The following is an 18409-nucleotide window of genomic DNA, read 5'->3' as shown; positions in this document are numbered from 1 at the left end:
AACCCATTCCTGCGTATATAACCCAGAAAGACTCTTACAAAGGAATATGAAGGAACATGAAAGTAGTAGTTCAGGGGGCAACAGAGGTGTCTATCACTGGGTGAATTAAAATGTGGTAGATTTTATATAGAAATTAGAATTAATAGACTAGATGACAACACAGCCATAAGCCAAACAAATACATCTTTAAAACAACACAGTACTGCCTGGCCAGCATGGCTCAGTGGTTGAGTGTCGACCAGGAGGTCACTGTTCAATCCCGAGTGGGACGTGCAGGAAGCAGCAAATCAATGATTCTCTCTGATCATTGATGTTTCCATCTCTCTCTCCCTCTCCTTTCCTCTCTGAAATAAACAGTGACTATCCAAAGTTACCTAGTAAATTTCTGGCATAAAAGGAATTAGAATTTAAATATTCTAATTCACAGGTTAATGGTATTGTTGTACCATACTTCCTTTTAAATAATTTGCTGAAATAAAATTACAATGTATTTAAAAAGGGGGAGGGAGTGGCTTTTTTTTTGCATTAAGACCACTGTTATGGATAACCAAGAGTTTTCTTGATATAGTTAATTAACAGTTTACATTACCAACAATCTAAAGGAAAAGAAGAAATCTTCCATATAGCAGAGCCTAAAAATTAATACCCTTAATCAAACCACTCTTTGTCTCCACAAAGTACTCACCATGCTCTTCAAGATAGGCCTGGAGCCTGTTGATGAGATCTTGTTTTATTCCCTTGGTCTCCAAACCACGAGCAAGACATTCCTGCTTTAATTCAGCAAGCTGAAAAAAAATAAAACTTTTCCTTAATTTACAGAATGTACCTGGCCAAAAAAAAGAGAGTTGATCCTTGAAGAACAGGAAGTTAGAGGTCCTGACACCCATGCAATCAAGTATCTGCGTATAACTTGAATTCCTCAAAAGCATAATTACTAATAGCCTACTGTTGGTTGGAAGCCTTACCAATAACATCAACAGTGAATTAACAAATTTTTGGTATATTATTATATACTATAATCTTACAATACAGTAAACTAGAGAAAAGAAAATGTTAAGAAATCATAAAAGAAATTACATTTACCATACTGTATTTATCGAAACAAAACAAAAAACTTGAGTATAAGTGGACCTGAGCAGTTCAAACCCATATTGTTAAGGGTCAACTGTAGTTCTCACAAAAAAGAAAAAGAAAAGAAAGTTCAATCCCAAACAATTGCTCTTAATCCCACCAAGTCTCTAGATCAGCGGTTCTCAACCTGTGGGTCGCAACCCCTTTGGGGGTCAAACGACCCTTTCACAGGGGTCGCCTAAGACCATCGGAAAACACATATATAATTACGTATTGTTTTTGTGATTAATCACTATGCTTTAATTATGTTCAATTTGTAACAATGAAATTGGGGGTCACCACAACATGAGGAAGTATATTAAAGGGCTGTGGCCTTAGGAAGGTTGAGAACCACTGCTCTAGATCCACAAGAAGACTTTTCTAACATATGGTAAAGATAAATATCCTACTTTAATAAATTATATATTCATGCAACTATTTATTATTACAAATCTTTAGCATTTCTGAGAAGAGAAAAAGGTATAGTCCCCCCCCCCCAAAATTACTGTACCAGATAGTTAATGAAGATAATTAATCTTTAAGTATAAAATCTAGTTATCTAAAAAAGGAGATTCTTCTGTTATCCCAGATCCTTTACTGAAATCTACCATAAATAGGTGTTCAAATCTGACCACCGTAGAATTAGGTAAATGTGTTAGCCAGCTTTATATCAACAGTGAGTCAATTCAAGCCCTGGCTGGTTTGGTTCAGTGGACACAGCATCGGCCTATGGACCAAAGTCATGGGTTCAATTCCAGCACAGGGCATGTACCTTGGCTGCAGGCTCAATTCCCGGCCCCAGTCGGGGCACCTGGGGAAGGCAACCAATCCATGTGTCTCTCTTACATTGATGTTTCTGTCTTTCCTTCTCCCTTTCACTCTTTCTAAATGGATTAACAACAACAAAAAAAGATCTATATTAAAATGGAAAAAATATCTAATTGTATTCCACAGATTTCTGTTGCAGATTTTTAAAATCAGTAACTTGACTAGAGATATAACAGGTAGGCTTATCAACTTTGCAGGCAATAGAAAGTAGAAGAATTTATGGATTACTGATAGAACTAAACTGAGGGAAAGGGGAGCTCTTCAGGGAGAACAATATGCCAAAAATAGTCAACTTAGAAGAAATAAGATACACCTATAAAGTACTACAATTATATTCAAAACTTAGCAACTGTTCAAAAACCAGATGAGTTCCATTTTTAAGGAAACTCCATACTGTTTTCCACAGTGGTTGCACCAGTCTGCATTCCCACCAGCAGTGCAAGAGGATTCCTTTTTCTCCGCATCCTTGCCAGCACTTGTTATTTGTTGATGATAGCCATTCTGACAGGGGTGAGATGGTACCTCATTGTTGTTTGTATTTGCATCTCTCAGATGATTAGTGACTTTGAGCATGTTTTCATATGTCTCCCGGCCTTCTGTATGTCCCCTTTCGAAATGTCTATTTAGGTCCGCTGCCCATTTTTTGATTGGATTGTTTATCTTCCTTTTGTTAAGTTATATGAGTTCCCTGTAAATGCTGGAGATTAAACCCTTATCGGTGATAACATTAGCAAATATGTTCTTCCATGCAGTGGGCTTTCTTGTTTTGTTGATGGTTTCTTTTGCTGTACAGAAGCTTTTTATTTTGATGTAGTTCTATTTGTTTATCTTCTCTTTAGTTTCCATTGCCCTAGGAGCCGTACGGGTGAAGGTATTTCTTCGATATATGTCTGATATTTTGCTGCCTATGGATTCTTCTAAGATTTTTATGGTTTCCTGTCTTACCTTTAAGTCCTTTGTCCATTTTGAGTTTATTTTTGTGTATGGTGTAAGTTGGTGTCTAGTTTCATTTTTTTGCATGCATCTGTCCAATTTTCCCAACACCATTTATTAAAGAGAGTGCCTTGAATCCATTGTATGCTCTTGTCTCCTTTGTCAAATATTGAGCATAATGGCTTGGGTCAATTTCTGAGTTCTCTGTTCTGTTCCATTGGTCTATATGTCTGTTCTTGTGCCAGTACCAGGCAGATTTGAGAACAGTGGCTTTGTAATACAGCTTGATATCTGGTATTGTGATCCCTCCAACTTTGTTATTGTTTCTCAGGATTGCTGCAGCTATTCAGGGTCGTTTTTTATTCCAGATGAATTTTTGGAGAGTTTGTTCTAGGTCTGTGAAAAATTGGTATGTTAATGGGGATTGCATTGAATCTATAGATTGCTTTGGGTAGTATGGACATTTTAATGATGTTGATTCTACCAATCTATAAACACGGTATATTATTCCATTTGTTTATGTCTTCCTTTATCTTTTTCAACGTCCTGTAGTTTCTGAGTATAAGTCTTTGACCTCCTTAGTTTATTCCTAGGTATCTTAATTTTTTTGGTGCAATGGTAAATAGGATTGATTTTTTTTTTTTTAATACATCTTTACTGATTTTAGAGAGGAAGGGAGAAGGATAGAGAGATAGAAACATCAATGATGAGAGAGAATCATTGATCGGCTGCCTCCTGAATGCCCCCCACTGGGGATCGAGCCTGCAATCCAGGTATGTGCCTTTGGCCAGAATCGAACCTGGGACCCCTCAGTCCACAGGCCGACGCTCTATCCACTGAGTCAAACTGGCTAGGGCTTAGTTTCTTTCTTTGAGTTCATTATTGGTGTATAAAAAAAGCCATCAATTTTTGGGTGTTAATTTTGTATCCTGCTACATTGCTGAATTCATTTATTAAGTCTAGTAGTTTTTTTATGGAGTCTTTGGGGTTTTCTATGTACAATATCATGTCATCTGCAAATAATGACAGTTTTACTTCTTTTCCAATTCAGATGCCTTTTATTTCTTCTTCTGGTCTGATCACTATGGCTAGCACTTGCAGTACTATGTTGAACAGGAGTGGTGAAAGTGGGCAACCTGTCTTGTTCCTGTTCTTAGGGAAAATGGTTTTAGTTTTTGCCCATTGAGTATGATGTTGGCTGTAGTTTTGTCATATATGGCCTTTATTATGTTGAGATATGCTCCCTCTATTCCAATTTTGCTAAGAGTTTTTATCAAAAACTAGAGGCCCGCTGCACAAAATTCATGCGTGGTTAGGGTCCCTAGACCTGATCGCTGGCCTTCCAGCTGCTGACTGGGGCCTTCTAGCCCCGGCTGCCAGCTGCCAGCCGGGACCTTCCTTTGTTCCACGCCACCCCCCGGTGGTCAACGCACATCATAGCAAGCGATTAAACTCCCGGTTTCCCAGTTGAACTCCTGAAGGGATTCTTTGCATATTAGCCATCTTACCTAGTAATAGACAAACATGTAAACTGACCATCCTCCCGCTACACTGATCAGCCAATCAACAGTATGCAAATCAACCCAACAAAGATGGCGATTACTTTGCATACATAGGCACCAAGCGGTGGAGCAAAGACTGAAGGCTCCGGCCAGAGCAAAGGCCTGGGTCCCAGGTGCCAGAGGAAAACCGGTGCTGGCAGCCAGGGGAAGGGAAGGCCTATTGCACGAATCTCTTCATGCAACAGGCCTCTAGTATATATATATATGTTGGATTTTGCCAAATGCTTTCTCTGCATCTATTGATAATATCATGTGATTTTTGCCTTTCAATTTGTTTATGTGATGCATCACGTTTATTGATTTGTGAATATTGTACAAGCCTTGCATCCCTGGAATAAATCTCATTTGGTCATGGTGTATGATATTTTTAATATATTGCTGGATGCAATTTGCTAATATTCTGTTGAAGATTTTAGCATCTATGTTCATCACGGATATTAGCCTGTAATTCTCTTTCTTTGTAGTGTCTTTATCTGGTTTGGAAATTAGAATAATGCTGGCCTTATAAAAAGAGTTTGGAAGTGTTCACTCCTCTTGGATTTTCTGAATTAGTTTGAGGAGTATACGTGTTAGCTCTTCTTTGAATGTTTGGAAAAACTCCCGTGAAGCCATCTGGACCTGGGCTTTTGTTTAGTGGGAGTTTTTTGATTACTGCTCTATTTCATCAGTTGTTATTGGCCTATTCAGGATTTTTTATTCTTCCTGATTCAGTTTTGGGAGATTGTTATTTTTCTAGGAATTTGCCTATTTCATCCACATTGTCCAGATTCTTGTATTCTTGTTTATTAATGTATTATTTTCTTTTTAAAAAAATGTTTATTGATTTCAGAGAGGAAGGGAGAGGGAGAGAGTGATAGAAACATCACTGATGACAGAGAATCATTGATTGGCTACCCCCTGCACAGCCCACACTGGGGATCGAGCACGCAACCCAGGCATGTGCCCTGAACGGGAATCGAACCATGACCTCCTGGTTCATAGGATGGATGCTCAATCACTAAGCCACGCTGGCCAGGCAATGTATTATTTTCCATATGAACTGTAAACCTACTTTTGCCCCACCCTGTGTGTGGAGAACTGTCCTACTCAACAAGTCAACAGCACTCTCTATTGAGAAATGTTAGGCAATCACCCATTAAAAGTGTGTAATGGCTGCATAGTCTTAATGGCCTCTAAAGCCAGACTATCTGGATTCAAACTCTAACTTTACCACTAACAGCTGTGTAAATTTCAGTGCATAACTCAACCTCTCTGTGCCTCAGTTTCTCATGAAATGAGGAAAATGCAACAGTACCTATACCAAAAAGTTATGAAGATTAAACCAGTAAATATTTGGAATAGTGCTTGGCACCTAGTAAGCACTTTATAATGTTAGACACTAGGTGTAGGTTTAGACAAAATTAGACTGAATCATTGTTTCTCAGATTTCTGAATTTCACAGATATTTTTAAATAGGTAGATTGAGCCCTAACTGGTTTGGCTCAGTGGATAGAGCATCAGCCTGTGGACTCAAGGGTCCCAGGTTCAATTCCAGTCAAGGGCATGTACCTTGGTTGCAGGCACATCCCCGGTAGGGAGTGTGCAGGAGGCAGCTGATTGATGTTTCTCTCTCATCAATGTTTCTAACTCTCTATCCCTCTCCCTTCCTCTCTGTAAAAAATCAATAAAATATATTTTTTTAAAAAAATAGGTAGATTGATAAGTCTAACAAATTTTTCTAATATCCCAACCAGGTCATGGACTGATACTTTTGTAGAAGACAATAAAAACCAATTACTAGAAAAATAATTGTATGCTTCAATGTAGTAGCAGTGATGTCAAATTGCTATAAAAGTTTCTAAAAGATTACTCAATTTTATTTATCACTAACCAGTAACAAACATTTCATGGACAAGCACTGGCCTGTGGACCATACTTGAATAGTATTAAACTAGAATTTAAACTCTAACTGATCTCTAAGGTCCATTTCTTAAGAAAGAATCGTTTTGTTTTGTTTTCTTTTTTTTTTTTTAATATATTTTATTGATTTTTTACAGAGAGGAAGGGAGAGAGATAGAAAGTTAGAAACATCGATGAGAGAGAAACATCGATCAGCTGCCTCCTGCACATCTCCTACTGGGGATGTGCCTGCAACCCAGGTACATGCCCTTGACCGGAATCGAACCTGGGACCTTTCAGTCCGCAAGCCGACGCTCTATCCAATGAGCCAAACCGGTTTCGGCTCTTTTTTCTTTAAGTAAGAATCTTGATCTTTCCCACCTTGGTACTTTGATTTCCTTTCAGCTCCCTGAAGAACAAGTCTTTTTTATTTTGGTTACACTTCTTAAAGTTTGTTTTGTTATATAAATACTAGACCCGGTGCACGAATTCGTGCATAGGTGGGGTCCCTCAGCCTGGCCAGTGATCAAGGCCTACTGGGGGCCGGCTGGCAGGGGGGAGGAGCTGTGCGAGGTTGGCTGGTGGGGGGGGGGGGGGCGGGGGAGAGCCGCAGGAGGTTGACTGGTAGGGGAGACAGGGACCACAGGAGGTTGGCCAGCAAGCCTCCCAATCGGGGCTGATTGGGGGGGGGGGGGGGCGGCTGGCCGGGGAGAGAGGCCACAGGATGTTGGCTGTGGGAGCGCACTGACCACTAGGGGCAGCTCCTGTGTTGAGCATCTGTCCCCCGGTGGTCAGGGCCCGGCATAGTGACCAGGCCTTCGGTCATTCGGTTGCTTAGGCATACACACACATACACACACACACACACACACACACACACACATACTAGAGGCCCAGTGCACAAAAATTTGTGCACTTGGTGGTGGGGGGGAGGGGGGTCCCTCAGCCGGACCTGTGCCCTCTTGCAGTCTGGGACCCCTCAGGGGATGACCACCTGCCGGCTTAGGCTCGCTCCCAGGAGAGGCTCCCACCACCACCACTGTACTGGCAGCCGTCAGCCTGGCTTGTGGCTGAGCAGAGCTCCTCCCATGTGAGAGGGCCCTGACCACCAGAGGGCAGCTCCTGCATTGAGCGTCTGCCTCCTGGTGGTCAGTGTGTGTCATAGTGACCAGTCATTCCCAGTCCTTCTGCTGTTAGGGTCAGTTTGCATATTACCCTTTTACTATATAGGATAGAGGCCTGGTGCATGGGATAGGGCCGGCTGGTTTTCCCTGAAGGGTGTCCCAGATCAGGGTGGGGGTCCCACTTGGGTGCCTGGCCAGCCTGGATGAGGGGATGATGTCTGTTTGCAGCTGGTCACCCCCCCTTCAGGGTGGGGGTCCCCACTGGGGTGCTTGGCCAGTCTGGGTGAGGGGTGAGGGCTGTTTTCAGGCTGGTGGGTGACTGAAGCTCCCAACCTCTCCTTTTTTCTTTTTTTTTTTATTCTGGGATTTATTTACCTTCTATGGCTGTCACTGGAGCTGAGAGCCGGCTTTAGCTCTGAGGCTCGGCTCCAGCCCTGAGACCTCGGCTGCTGAAAACAGGTATCTGGGTTTGTTTGGCTTCTATAATTGAAACACTGTTGCAACTCCAGCTCTGAGGCCCAGCTGGCTGAAAGCAGATTTCTGGGGTTTGTTTAGCTTCTATAATTGCAACGTTGTTTCTTAGAGCGCAGCTCAGAGGCCAGCAGCAGCAGGCGGGGAACCTTGGCTTCCTCCATCACTGGAGCAAGCAAGCCTCCTGTTCACTTCAGCTGCCTGGCTGCCAGCTGCCATCTTGGTTGGCAGTTAATTTGCATATCGCCCTGATTAGCCAATGGGAAGCATGTCGGAGGTATGGTTAATTACCATGTTTGTCTATTATTAGATAAGATATCACAATAGAATAGTCTAAAAATTCTGAAAAGTATAGAGGAAACTAAGTCTTATGTAACTCCAACACTGAGAGATCACAACATTTTAAATATATTTGTGTGTGTGTGTGTGTGTGTGTTTAGACAGTGTTGGCTGGTTGTCTACAAAGCAATACAGTCTTCCTCAGAGGCCTCAATTCCTTTCCCCCCCCTGATTTTGGTAAATATTTTTGGTAAATATTCACGCAATTCAAAGTTCAACTTTCTAGTAGAGTTGTTTCCCCCTTTTCCTTCCTTCCCAAAATTGTGGCTAGGCAAAAGTTTATAAAAACTTCCAGATGAGAGGGAAATGTACAGTTAGAGATGGTTTTTGCTTAAGATGCAGATTTAGACTTGGAGCTGACAGATTGGTACAAATGGTTGTTTACATGGATAGTATCTGCTGACCATTGATCTTACTATTGTCTTGATCACTAAATCTCAGGCCCCTACCCTCACCCCCAAATGACTCCCAGCTCCTAACCCCAAGGTCTCTGGCTCATGCAGCAATCTTCTCAGCACCTCCATGACCCCTCTTTGGTCAAATAAAATATTACATATCATCCTATATAATAAAAGGGTAATATGCAAACTGACCCTAACAGCAGAAAGACTGGGAATGACTGGTCACTATGACACACATTGACCACCAGGGGGCAGACGCTCAATGCAGGAGCTTCCCCCTGGTGGTCAGTGCACTCCCACAGGGGGAGCTCTGCTCAGCCACAAGCCAGGCTGATGGCTGCCAGCACAGCGGTGGTGGCGGGAGCCTCTCCCGCCTCCGCAGCAGCGCTATGGATGTCCGACTGCAGCTTAGGCCTGCTCCCCGCTAGCAAGTGGACATCCCCCGAGGGCTCCTGGGTTGCCAGAGTGATGTCTGACTGCCAGCTTAGACCTGATCCCCTGGGGAGCGGGCCTAAGCCAGCAGGTGGACATCCCCCAAGGGATCCCAGAGTGCGAGAGGGCACAGGCTGGGCTGAGGGACCCCCCCTGAATGCACAAATTTTTGTGCACCAGGCCTCTAGTTTTTACATATTGTATTATTTTAGTTATTACATGGTGGGTTCTGCTCATACACTAGGAGATAACTCATAATATCATATCTTACCCATTTTTATATGCAATTGACTTTAAAACATTTTAAAAAGCAAAGGATATTGAGTGAACTGTATGGTATGTGAATTGTATCTCAATAAGACTACTTTTAAAAACCAAGTTATAGAACACTTTATACAGGATACTAACTTTAATGTTAATGTAAAAAAATAATGCACATACACACACCCCATTCCATGTGATGTATATACACAAGATGCCTGGACAAGAAACAAATAAATTAATACTGAGAAGAAGCTTGTTGAGGACAAGTGTAGGAAGGAAACACTACCATATACCTTTTTGTACCTTTAGAATTGTGAACTTGTACATAAATGACCTATTCAAAGATTAATTTATATATTTTTCAGTATCAATAAGGCATTTTCCATTCTATCAACCTCCAGAGAAAAGACCAATCAATAGCTCAAATAACACATTTACCATTAATCATTTATTGCCCTGTGATTTCTTCTGTTTACTAATCTTGATCCAAATCTTTTTCATCTGTTATCTCTTGATATGGTTTGTAAACTCTTTGAGGGCAGAGACATTTCATATCACTTATAACATTTCATACAACAGGAACTCATATTTATTTTTAAGTACTAATACATGACAGACTAAGGCAGTGATGGCGAACCTATGACACGCGTGTCAGAGGTGACACGTGAACTCATTTTTTTGGTTGATTTTTCTTTATTAAATGGCATTTAAATATATAAAATAAATATCAAAAATATAAGTCTCTGTTTTACTATGGTTGCAAATATCAAAAAATTTCTATATGTGACACGGCACCAGAGTTAAGTTAGGGTTTTTCAAAATGCTGACACACTGAGCTCAAAAGGTTCGCCATCACTGGACTAAGGGCTAAACTTTGAATATTATTTCCTTATTTAATCCTTACAGCAAACATAAGTAGTTGGTATTATGATCTTATTTTATAAAGAAAATGAGGCTTAAAGAGATTTAATAATTTTTAAAAAAATCATATAGCTAGAAAATAGTGGAGCTCAGGTCTCTCTGATTTAAGCTCAATCTTAACTACCAAGATGCTGACATTGCTCTCATGTACATGCTCTATCACTCTCCATTTTCCTCTTACCTCTCCTCATCAGCCTCCTTGCTAGCTCTTCTTCCACTCAACCTGTCAATACCAATATTCACTAAGATTCCTTCTTTGGCCTTCTCATCCCACTTGTATCAAAGGTTTTCTCACTTCCCAGAATCAAATCACTGGCAAATCCAGTCAGCTCTACCTTCAAAATATATCTAGGATCTAATCCCTTCTGGTCTTTTTAAATACAGATTATTGTAAAAATTCTACAGTCCCTGCATCTTATTATAGTTTATTAACAAGGTAGTCAGTGATTTTTTGAACATTTAAGTCAGAACATGTCATTCCTCTCTTCAAAAATCTTCTATTGGTTTCCTATCTCTAAGAGTATAAGCCAGATCCTAACAATCACCTATAAGGTCCTCTTACACTATGCACAAGGCTCACTCCTTCAAGTCTCTGCTTAAACATCATATTCTCAATGAGGCCTTCCCTAGTCACCCTATTATAAATTACAATACCCTTCTTCTCACTGTACTTCCTATCCTTCTTTCCTATTTTTCACTACAGACTTTACTACTATTTGACACTATACATTTTACTTTATTGTGCCTTCCCCAGCAAAACATAAACTCCACAACAGGAAGAATTTTGTCTACTTTGTTCATTACTCTATCTCCAGTACCTATGTGAGCTGGCATATGGTAGGCACCCATAAATATTTTTTTGAGTAAGTCCCAAACCTTTATTATCAGCTTTCAACTCTTGAGCAGGAGACTCACATTTCCAACTGATTACCAGGCATCTCTCTCCCTTTTTTTTTGTTAATCCTCACACGAAGGTATTTTTTTCCATTGCTTTTCAGAGAGTGGAAGGGAGGGAGGGAGGGAGGGAAGAAGGGAGGGAGAGAGAGAGAGAAAGAGAGAAAGATCAATGTGAGAGAGACACATCAACTGGTTGCCTACCACACACGCACCCGACTCGGAGCAGGGAGCAAACCCAAAACCCAGGTACATGCCCTTGACCCGGAATGGAAGGCTGACATTCTAAACACTTAGAAGCTTCAGCCAGAGCATGTATTTTTTCTTCTTCTTTATTTTGTTTTTTTATGATTACCAAACATCTCCAAGTGCATGTCTCAAAGACACTTAAGCCCAAAAGTGAACTTATCTTCTCTATTGCACAAAACTGGCTTCTTCTCTTCTTCCCAAACTAGACTAAAGCTATCACTACTCAAATCTTGGAGTCATCTTTCATTCCTCCCACATCTAACTGATCTATAAATACTTACAATTTTATATCCCAAATTTCTTTTAAATTTGTTCCTTTCCAAGTAGCCACTACCTTATTTCAGGTCTTACTAAATTTATTCACTTAACAAATAGTTACTGGGTACCCCCTGCATGTAAACCATTAGTTTAGGTATAGGGAAATAGTCATAAGCAAAACGGATAGAGTTTTTGTCCACATAAAGCTTACAACCTAGTAAGGAAACAAGGCAATCAATGATCATATACATAATACTTAACTGATTAACTTTTTAAAAAAGTACAGTCTTATGAAGGCATTTAAAAAGTAGTCTGTCGATGTGTGGGTAGAGAGAACCTATCCTACACCTAAGGGTTCCTTGGATAAATGATGTTTGACTACTGAAAGGCAACTAGCAGTTAATTAAATGAAGATGTGGGGAACAGGGAGTGGCAGCAGCACCACAGCAAAAAGCATGTGTAAAGATTCTGGGTTCTGAGGTAAAGAGAGGTAGTGGTGCACAGCGATTAAGAACATAAATTTTGGAGATAAACTGCCTGGATTTGATCCACCATTCATTAGCTGTGGAACCTAGGGCAAGTTATTCAATTAATTTCTCTAAGCTTCCATGTTTTCCTGATTTTAAAATAGCCCTGGCAGGTGTGGTTCAGTTGGTTGAGCATTGTCCCACACACCTTCACCAAGAGGTTGCTAGTTCGATTCCTGATCAGGGCACGTGCCAGAGTTGTAGGCTTGATCCCCAGTGAGGAGGCCTGCAGGAGGCAGCCGTGGATGTTTCTCTCTCTCTTTTCCTCACCCTTTCTCTCTCTCTCAAATAAATAAAAACATTTTTTTTAAATGGGGATAACAGAGGCATTTCCTTTCCAGAGTTATTGTGCAAACTAAATCAGTTAATGTATGTAAACAGCTTTGACCAGTGATTGCCACATAGTAAATGCTATTGTTAAATGTTAGCACTTAATGAACACGTTCATTCTGAGGAATGAAATAAAATAAAGCCACTGTGGTTGGAGTGTGAGAAACTAAGCTGGAAAATTGGCAGGTATAAAGGTAAAAGGTTTTAGCAGGGGAGTGAATAATAAAAATGTAACTGGTGAAATTTCTCCCTCTCAGATCTCATCCTCCACACTGCCAAAAGAACACACATGCATCACATCAGCTCCTTCTTTAAAAATTTCCAAAGACTCCCCACTTTCTGCCTACATGACAAAAACCAAATGCCATACGCAACTTAAAAGGCCCTTTTCATTATCACTTCAATCTACCACTGTAGTCACACAATTCATCTAGTTCCCTTTACAATCTTAAGCCACTAACATATATGCACTTTATGCTTCAAAATTACCTCTGACTTTTTCAACACTCTTGCACTTGTAGACCCTTCTCATTCTCTCCTCTGCAGTAGTCTCTTTTCTCACCATTGATTGGAAATTTGGTACTATTACAGTTCAAAGCATTTTCACCCACAATTCAGTCTCTATAAATGAATTCAGATGGCATTTCTACAAAATCTTTAGAATTCTGCAGGTGATGTGGACTTACCTACCAATCCAGATATTCTTCCTTCCTATATTAAAGCTTGTTCCTTTCCTCTGAGGGCCCCATCTAAATTTCTTTAAAAAATGGAAAGACTAAGAAAAAAGATATAACCCTAAGTCCATGGTTGGCAAACTGCGGCTCGTGAGCCACATGCGGCTCTTTGGCCCCTTGAATGTGGCTCTTCCTAAGCCTTAGGAGTACCCTAATTAAGTTAATAACAATGTACCTACCTATATAGTTTAAGTTTAAAAAATTTGGCTCTCAAAGACATTTCAACCGTTGTACTGTTGATATTTGGCTCTGTTGACTAATGAGTTTGCCGACCACTGCCCTAAGTCAACCCAAGCCAGGATTACTCCATCAAGATCAACAGTGGAACCAAACATTAACTGTCCTAGAAGTCAGAATTAAAGGCATGGGTTCTTAACCAGAGGTCCATGGACTCCTCAGGGCTACATGGTAATTTTATGAAGCCCCTCAAATCGCATGCAAAGTATGTGTACATGCCTTTTTCTGGGGAGAGGGTCCATACCTTTCATCAGAGTTTCAAAGATATCTGTGACCTCCAAAAGGTTAAGAAGTGCTCTAGAGAAAAAGCAAAGACAAGCAAATGTGATTAAAAGAGTGAATCCTTTTTACTTTTTAGGCTGTCAGGGGTGCCTCATGATCTCTTAATACCTGAAATCAGGTCAGAGGACATTATCCAATCAAAATAAAAGTTAATATGGTCCAAACAAATACAGCTTCTATGGAAGGAGGAACTCCATACACAAAACCAAATCCATGAAGGTAAGTCACAAGGCTGGTACCTTACTCCAGGGGTTTCAAAATGGGACTAATAGGAAGAAAATATTTTACCTTCTATTCATATTTCCTTTTATCTCATTTACTGAAACATTCCTTTTCTGTGTGTTTTATCACATACATAACAGTATGGTACCACAATTTACATAAGTGTACATATAATGGAAGTGGTTGCTCAATTTGTCTTACTTGTGGGAATATGAAACCACAGATATAATCTACACACTTCAGTACCAAGTTAACAGTAACTCCAGAATAACACAGACCCACTAGTACAGTTCAGAATCCAAGAGTAAGAAATCTATCAGCTTTCACAAAAAAAGCTAATCAATGTCAACTAAAAAGTGACTAAAAGGACCTCTCCCTACCCTTAACTCTCCTTACTTTTGTTTGTTTATAAGCTAAACAAGCTTTAAAGGATTAGTTTTCAGCTAAGTCAGTCTGGTTTGTCCAAGATTCCCAGGATGATGTGACCAAAACATTTAATGGAAAAACTACTTGCGAAACCACAAACGGTCAACTAATCAAGGTATTCTCATAATTTACCCTAAAAGAAATTACTCTTTTCTTCCAGGAAAATAAATGCGATAAGACTACCAAGATAGCCAAGGCACATCTTAGAACAGGTGATTGAGAGTGTCACCAAGTGGTGATACCCAGAGATGCAAGGTCCATCCGCGACATGAAATGGGACAGAGATAACCCTAACCTTGAAAATGTTTTTCCAAAACATTACAGCTCCAAGCGAGCTGTCTGTCTGGCAGTAGGTAGGGAGCGGCGAGGGGGGTTGTTGGCCGGGGGAGAACCACGTGAGAGAAACTTTTAAATCCGAGCTACCTGTGCCTTTTCTACCTCTAAAGATCTCCTAAACCCCAGGTTTCTATGGGGAGACCAGTATTCTAAGCCCCTCCTCAGGTTTCAAAGGCGCACCCCCCCGGGGGGGCGTAACCCCATCTAAAAAAAAAGTGGATTTTCTGGATCACTTTGAGACCTAAATAGGTAGAAATAAAGATGCCAACATATCCTAACGGGAATCAGCTTGGGACAATGGAGAGGAAAGCATCAACCCAGGGAAGAAAAAGGGGTGCACGGTGCGGCATGGGGCAGAGAGGTGGGACCACTGACGTAATGCAGCTCTGACGAGAAATGAGGAGAGAACTGGTTGTAGGCACTTACACAACCCGGTGGAGAAATGACGGACGACACAACAATGAAGCAGAGAGCCGAAAAAACAATACAGATACAATAAAACCGTGAGGAGCATGGGAAATTAGGACAGGCGTAGTGAGGAAGAACTAAGGAGGGAGCCGGTAAAAAGTGGAAAAGCCTACAAGAAGAGCACCTCGGAAAGGGCACAAGCCACTCCCAGAATTCAGTCCCCAGAAAAAGTCTAAGTCAGCCCCTGCCCTCCTTCACAGTACCTTCAGTTTATGCAGCTCCACCGTCTCTGCCGCCATCTTGTTACCCCTCCACTCCACTAGGCCCCCACTCGCAGCCTCCGCTTCCAGCAGCTCCCGCCCAGGCGCAGGGTCAACCAATCACCGCTACTCTTACTATCACCTCACACCATCAACTCTTCCCATTAGTCAATAGCTGCCGTCCTCTCACTCCTCCAGCCAGCTTTCCCCACCTCTCAAAAGGTGGGGCAGGGAGAGGGGCGGGTTCTGCGCCTTCCAAACGACGGAAATGGAGACCAATTGGGCGTCTTCATTGCACACCCCCCAGCCAATGGATGGCGGCAGCGCTAACCCTGTTTCACCAATAGGGAGACAGCAGATAAGCGTGGGCGGCTGCTTCCTGGAGACCACAGGTATAGAAGGGAGAGCTGCGCCCCTCGCCGATCAGCTTCTGAAGCTTGCAGGTAGGGGTTTACGGGAGACTGGAAAGGGGTGCCCGGCAAAAATGGTGGGAGGCAAACCGTGATGGGAGGCGAAAGCGGCGGCGGGGGTTGGAGCGGCGGTGAGTTAAATACCGAGAGAGAACCAGAGGGGAGCCGACGTACGAGAGATGGAAGCTGGGAAAAGCATCGGGCAGGTTCAGTATTAGGGTTTAGCGAATTTTAGGTAGAGAGGGGCGGGCAAGAGCTGCTTCCTAACTGGACATCAACTTTAGCACGATTTTAAGGAGCCAAGTTCAGACGATCTGAGCCGCCTTTGGATTTGAGGTTAGGGCTCCAACTGGAGGCGCCAAACTTAGGTTCCTTCCTAGCTCAACCCAAAACCCTGGGTAAATTCTCCCAATGCCCCACGCTTGAGAGGAGGAATTGGGATGTTGGCTGCCTACATGCCACGGGGATGAGAGGTCGGGCAAGCCCCAGAGTAAAGGTGAGGATTGGAAGTAGCTTTACCCCCTCCTGCCTCCTTAGTGAATCCTTGTTTCCCATTACCTGCTTCTGGAATTATGGGTGTATGTAACCTCTTCAGGCTTCCTTATTAACAACTTCAGGAAATAAAGTGAAATACTTGTTTCCCTTGCTCCTTTAAGTAGGTGCCCAAGCCTAGATTTACTCCTTCAAGCTGAAGTATAAGAATCAAAGATTACCATGTGTCTCTAAGATGTAGAGAGTACTCTTTTTGCCTTTTAAGTATTTTACCTCCCAAGTCTTCAGTTTTTCTTTGGGGATGTTCTTTCATTCCCACTACAGTTCAGGGGATTTGAGCTATTCAGGAGACAATGTGGGGGCAAAAAAATCAAAGAGGGGTTGAGAGGAAATACAGGTGGACTCCTGCCTGATCCGCCACTGTGGTAGGATGAATGTGGGAGTAGCACACAGCGAAGTAAACCCCAACACTCGAGTGATGAATAGCCGGGGCATCTGGCTGGCCTACATCATCTTGGTAGGACTCCTGCATGTGGTGCTACTCAGCATCCCCTTCTTCAGCATTCCTGTTGTCTGGACCCTGACCAACGTCATCCATAACTTGGTGAGCGCTAAACACACCCTATACCCACCCCAGGCCTTTCCCAAACAAAATAAAATCCCCAATTATTTGGGGATATGCCTTCCTTTGGGGATCTTAATCTTTGGGCTAAAGGACCATAGGCTGCCCCTTCAAACTGCTCCCTTTTCTCCTCCCAGGCCATGTATGTCTTCCTACATACGGTGAAAGGGACACCCTTTGAGACCCCTGACCAAGGAAAGGCTCGGCTACTGACACACTGGGAACAGATGGACTACGGGCTCCAATTTACCTCTTCCCGCAAATTCCTCAGCATCTCTCCTATTGTACTGTGAGTCCAGTGGGAGATATGGGAAATGCTCCAAATGCCAGGTACAGAGGCCCACAGAGGAACTTAAAAAAAGCAGACTAATCACTTGGACCCTTTAAAGATATTATGGTATACTAGGTCTAAATCTAGGGAGTGCAGTAAAAAGTAGAAAGCAATAATCAAGCATTCCTTGCTGCCTCCTTGGTGATAGGAGAACGGAGATGGGACTGAGAAAACCAAGTAAAACCAAATGATTTTACATTTCCAAAAGATGTGAATAAATTAAGGCAGAACTGATGTAAATCTGTGAAAACTGGCCTTGGGGAGTGGAAGCACAGAGGACTTAACAGTGATACAGGCTGAAACTGCTTCAGCTGTCATTTGCCACATGTCATTAACAATTATTAAACACACAAACTAACATACAAATCTCCAGTTAAAGGTGCTGATTATCTCCCTGACCTCTAGGATATTTTCAAATATCCTAGGACTACATGCAATAAAACTGGTCATTTAAAATAGAAGAGAAAGTCACTGGAAAGGCCAGCTTCACTCAACTTATTTCTTTTCTTCCCAGCTACCTCCTAGCCAGCTTCTACACCAAGTATGATGCTGCTCACTTCCTCATCAACACAACCTCATTGCTCAGCGTACTGCTGCCTAAATTGCCCCAATTCCATGGGGTTCGTCTCTTTGGCATCAATAAATACTGAGAGATGGGACTGGGGACAACATTGGAACAAAAGGCTGTAACATCTTTCCCTTCTCCATACTGTCTTCCTTTTCTTGGAAGCCTGAGAACTATACAACTGTTCCAAAACTCCCAGGATGAGAACTGGTTGGAAAATGGGGCTCCCTGGGAGTAGCCCTGCTAGCAGGCTTCTTTGAATCGGGAAAGGCAGATGAGGTAAGGGACAAATCACTCTCCTCCACAGGAGGCCATGTTTGGGCAGCTTGTTTGGTTTTCCCATGTCTTCCACCCCCACTACCTCCAGCTCTGTTTTGCTGTGTATTTCCCTCATAATAAAGGTCATTTTTTTTTTTCAGATATGGCTACTCTTTGGTCAGCAGGGAGGGTAGGGAGATGTCCTCATAAGGCTGGGGAAGAAAGATGGAACAGTGACTTAATACACAAAACTTTTCTAAGGTACTTTTTATCCCCTCTCCTTCGGTTCAGGAGGTGCCCTTCAC

General features: G+C 42.1%; 2 protein-coding genes across 4 annotated transcripts in view; one reads left to right on the top strand and one right to left on the bottom strand.

Moving 5' to 3' along the window:
* Positions 1-15627, bottom strand: part of SARNP (SAP domain containing ribonucleoprotein) — a 64844-nt gene extending 49217 nt beyond the window's left edge. The window contains exons 1-2 of one of the 2 annotated variants that reach the window (XM_081084430.1): positions 15430-15627; positions 686-785 (exon numbers count right to left, since the gene is read on the bottom strand). In XM_081084430.1, the coding sequence (XP_080940556.1) occupies positions 686-785; positions 15430-15465 (136 nt within the window). In that variant the 5' untranslated portion in view covers positions 15466-15627. The remainder of the gene's footprint in view (positions 1-685; positions 786-15429) is intronic. The other variant, XM_081084431.1, reaches the window with a different exon arrangement.
* A 165-nt stretch (positions 15628-15792) lies between these two features.
* ORMDL2 (ORMDL sphingolipid biosynthesis regulator 2) lies at positions 15793-18264 on the top strand. 2 transcript variants are annotated; one of them, XM_081084428.1, is made up of 4 exons: positions 15793-15869; positions 16758-16932; positions 17088-17239; positions 17796-18264. In XM_081084428.1, exons 2-4 carry the CDS (start codon positions 16759-16761, stop codon positions 17929-17931), a joined length of 462 nt encoding a protein of 153 aa, XP_080940554.1. In that variant the 5' UTR covers positions 15793-15869; position 16758; the 3' UTR covers positions 17932-18264. The 2 variants fall into 2 exon arrangements, with proteins under 2 accessions (XP_080940554.1, XP_080940555.1); XM_081084429.1 differs by having other exon boundaries at positions 15814-15869; positions 17088-17280.
* The last annotated feature ends 145 nt before the right edge of the window (positions 18265-18409 follow it).

Source organism: Myotis nattereri, assembly GCF_964212035.1.
Source record: "Myotis nattereri genome assembly, chromosome: 2".
Classification (NCBI taxonomy): Eukaryota; Metazoa; Chordata; class Mammalia; order Chiroptera; family Vespertilionidae; genus Myotis; species Myotis nattereri.
Note: the sequence above shows the minus strand (reverse complement) of the source record. Positions and strands in the feature narration are given on the sequence as shown.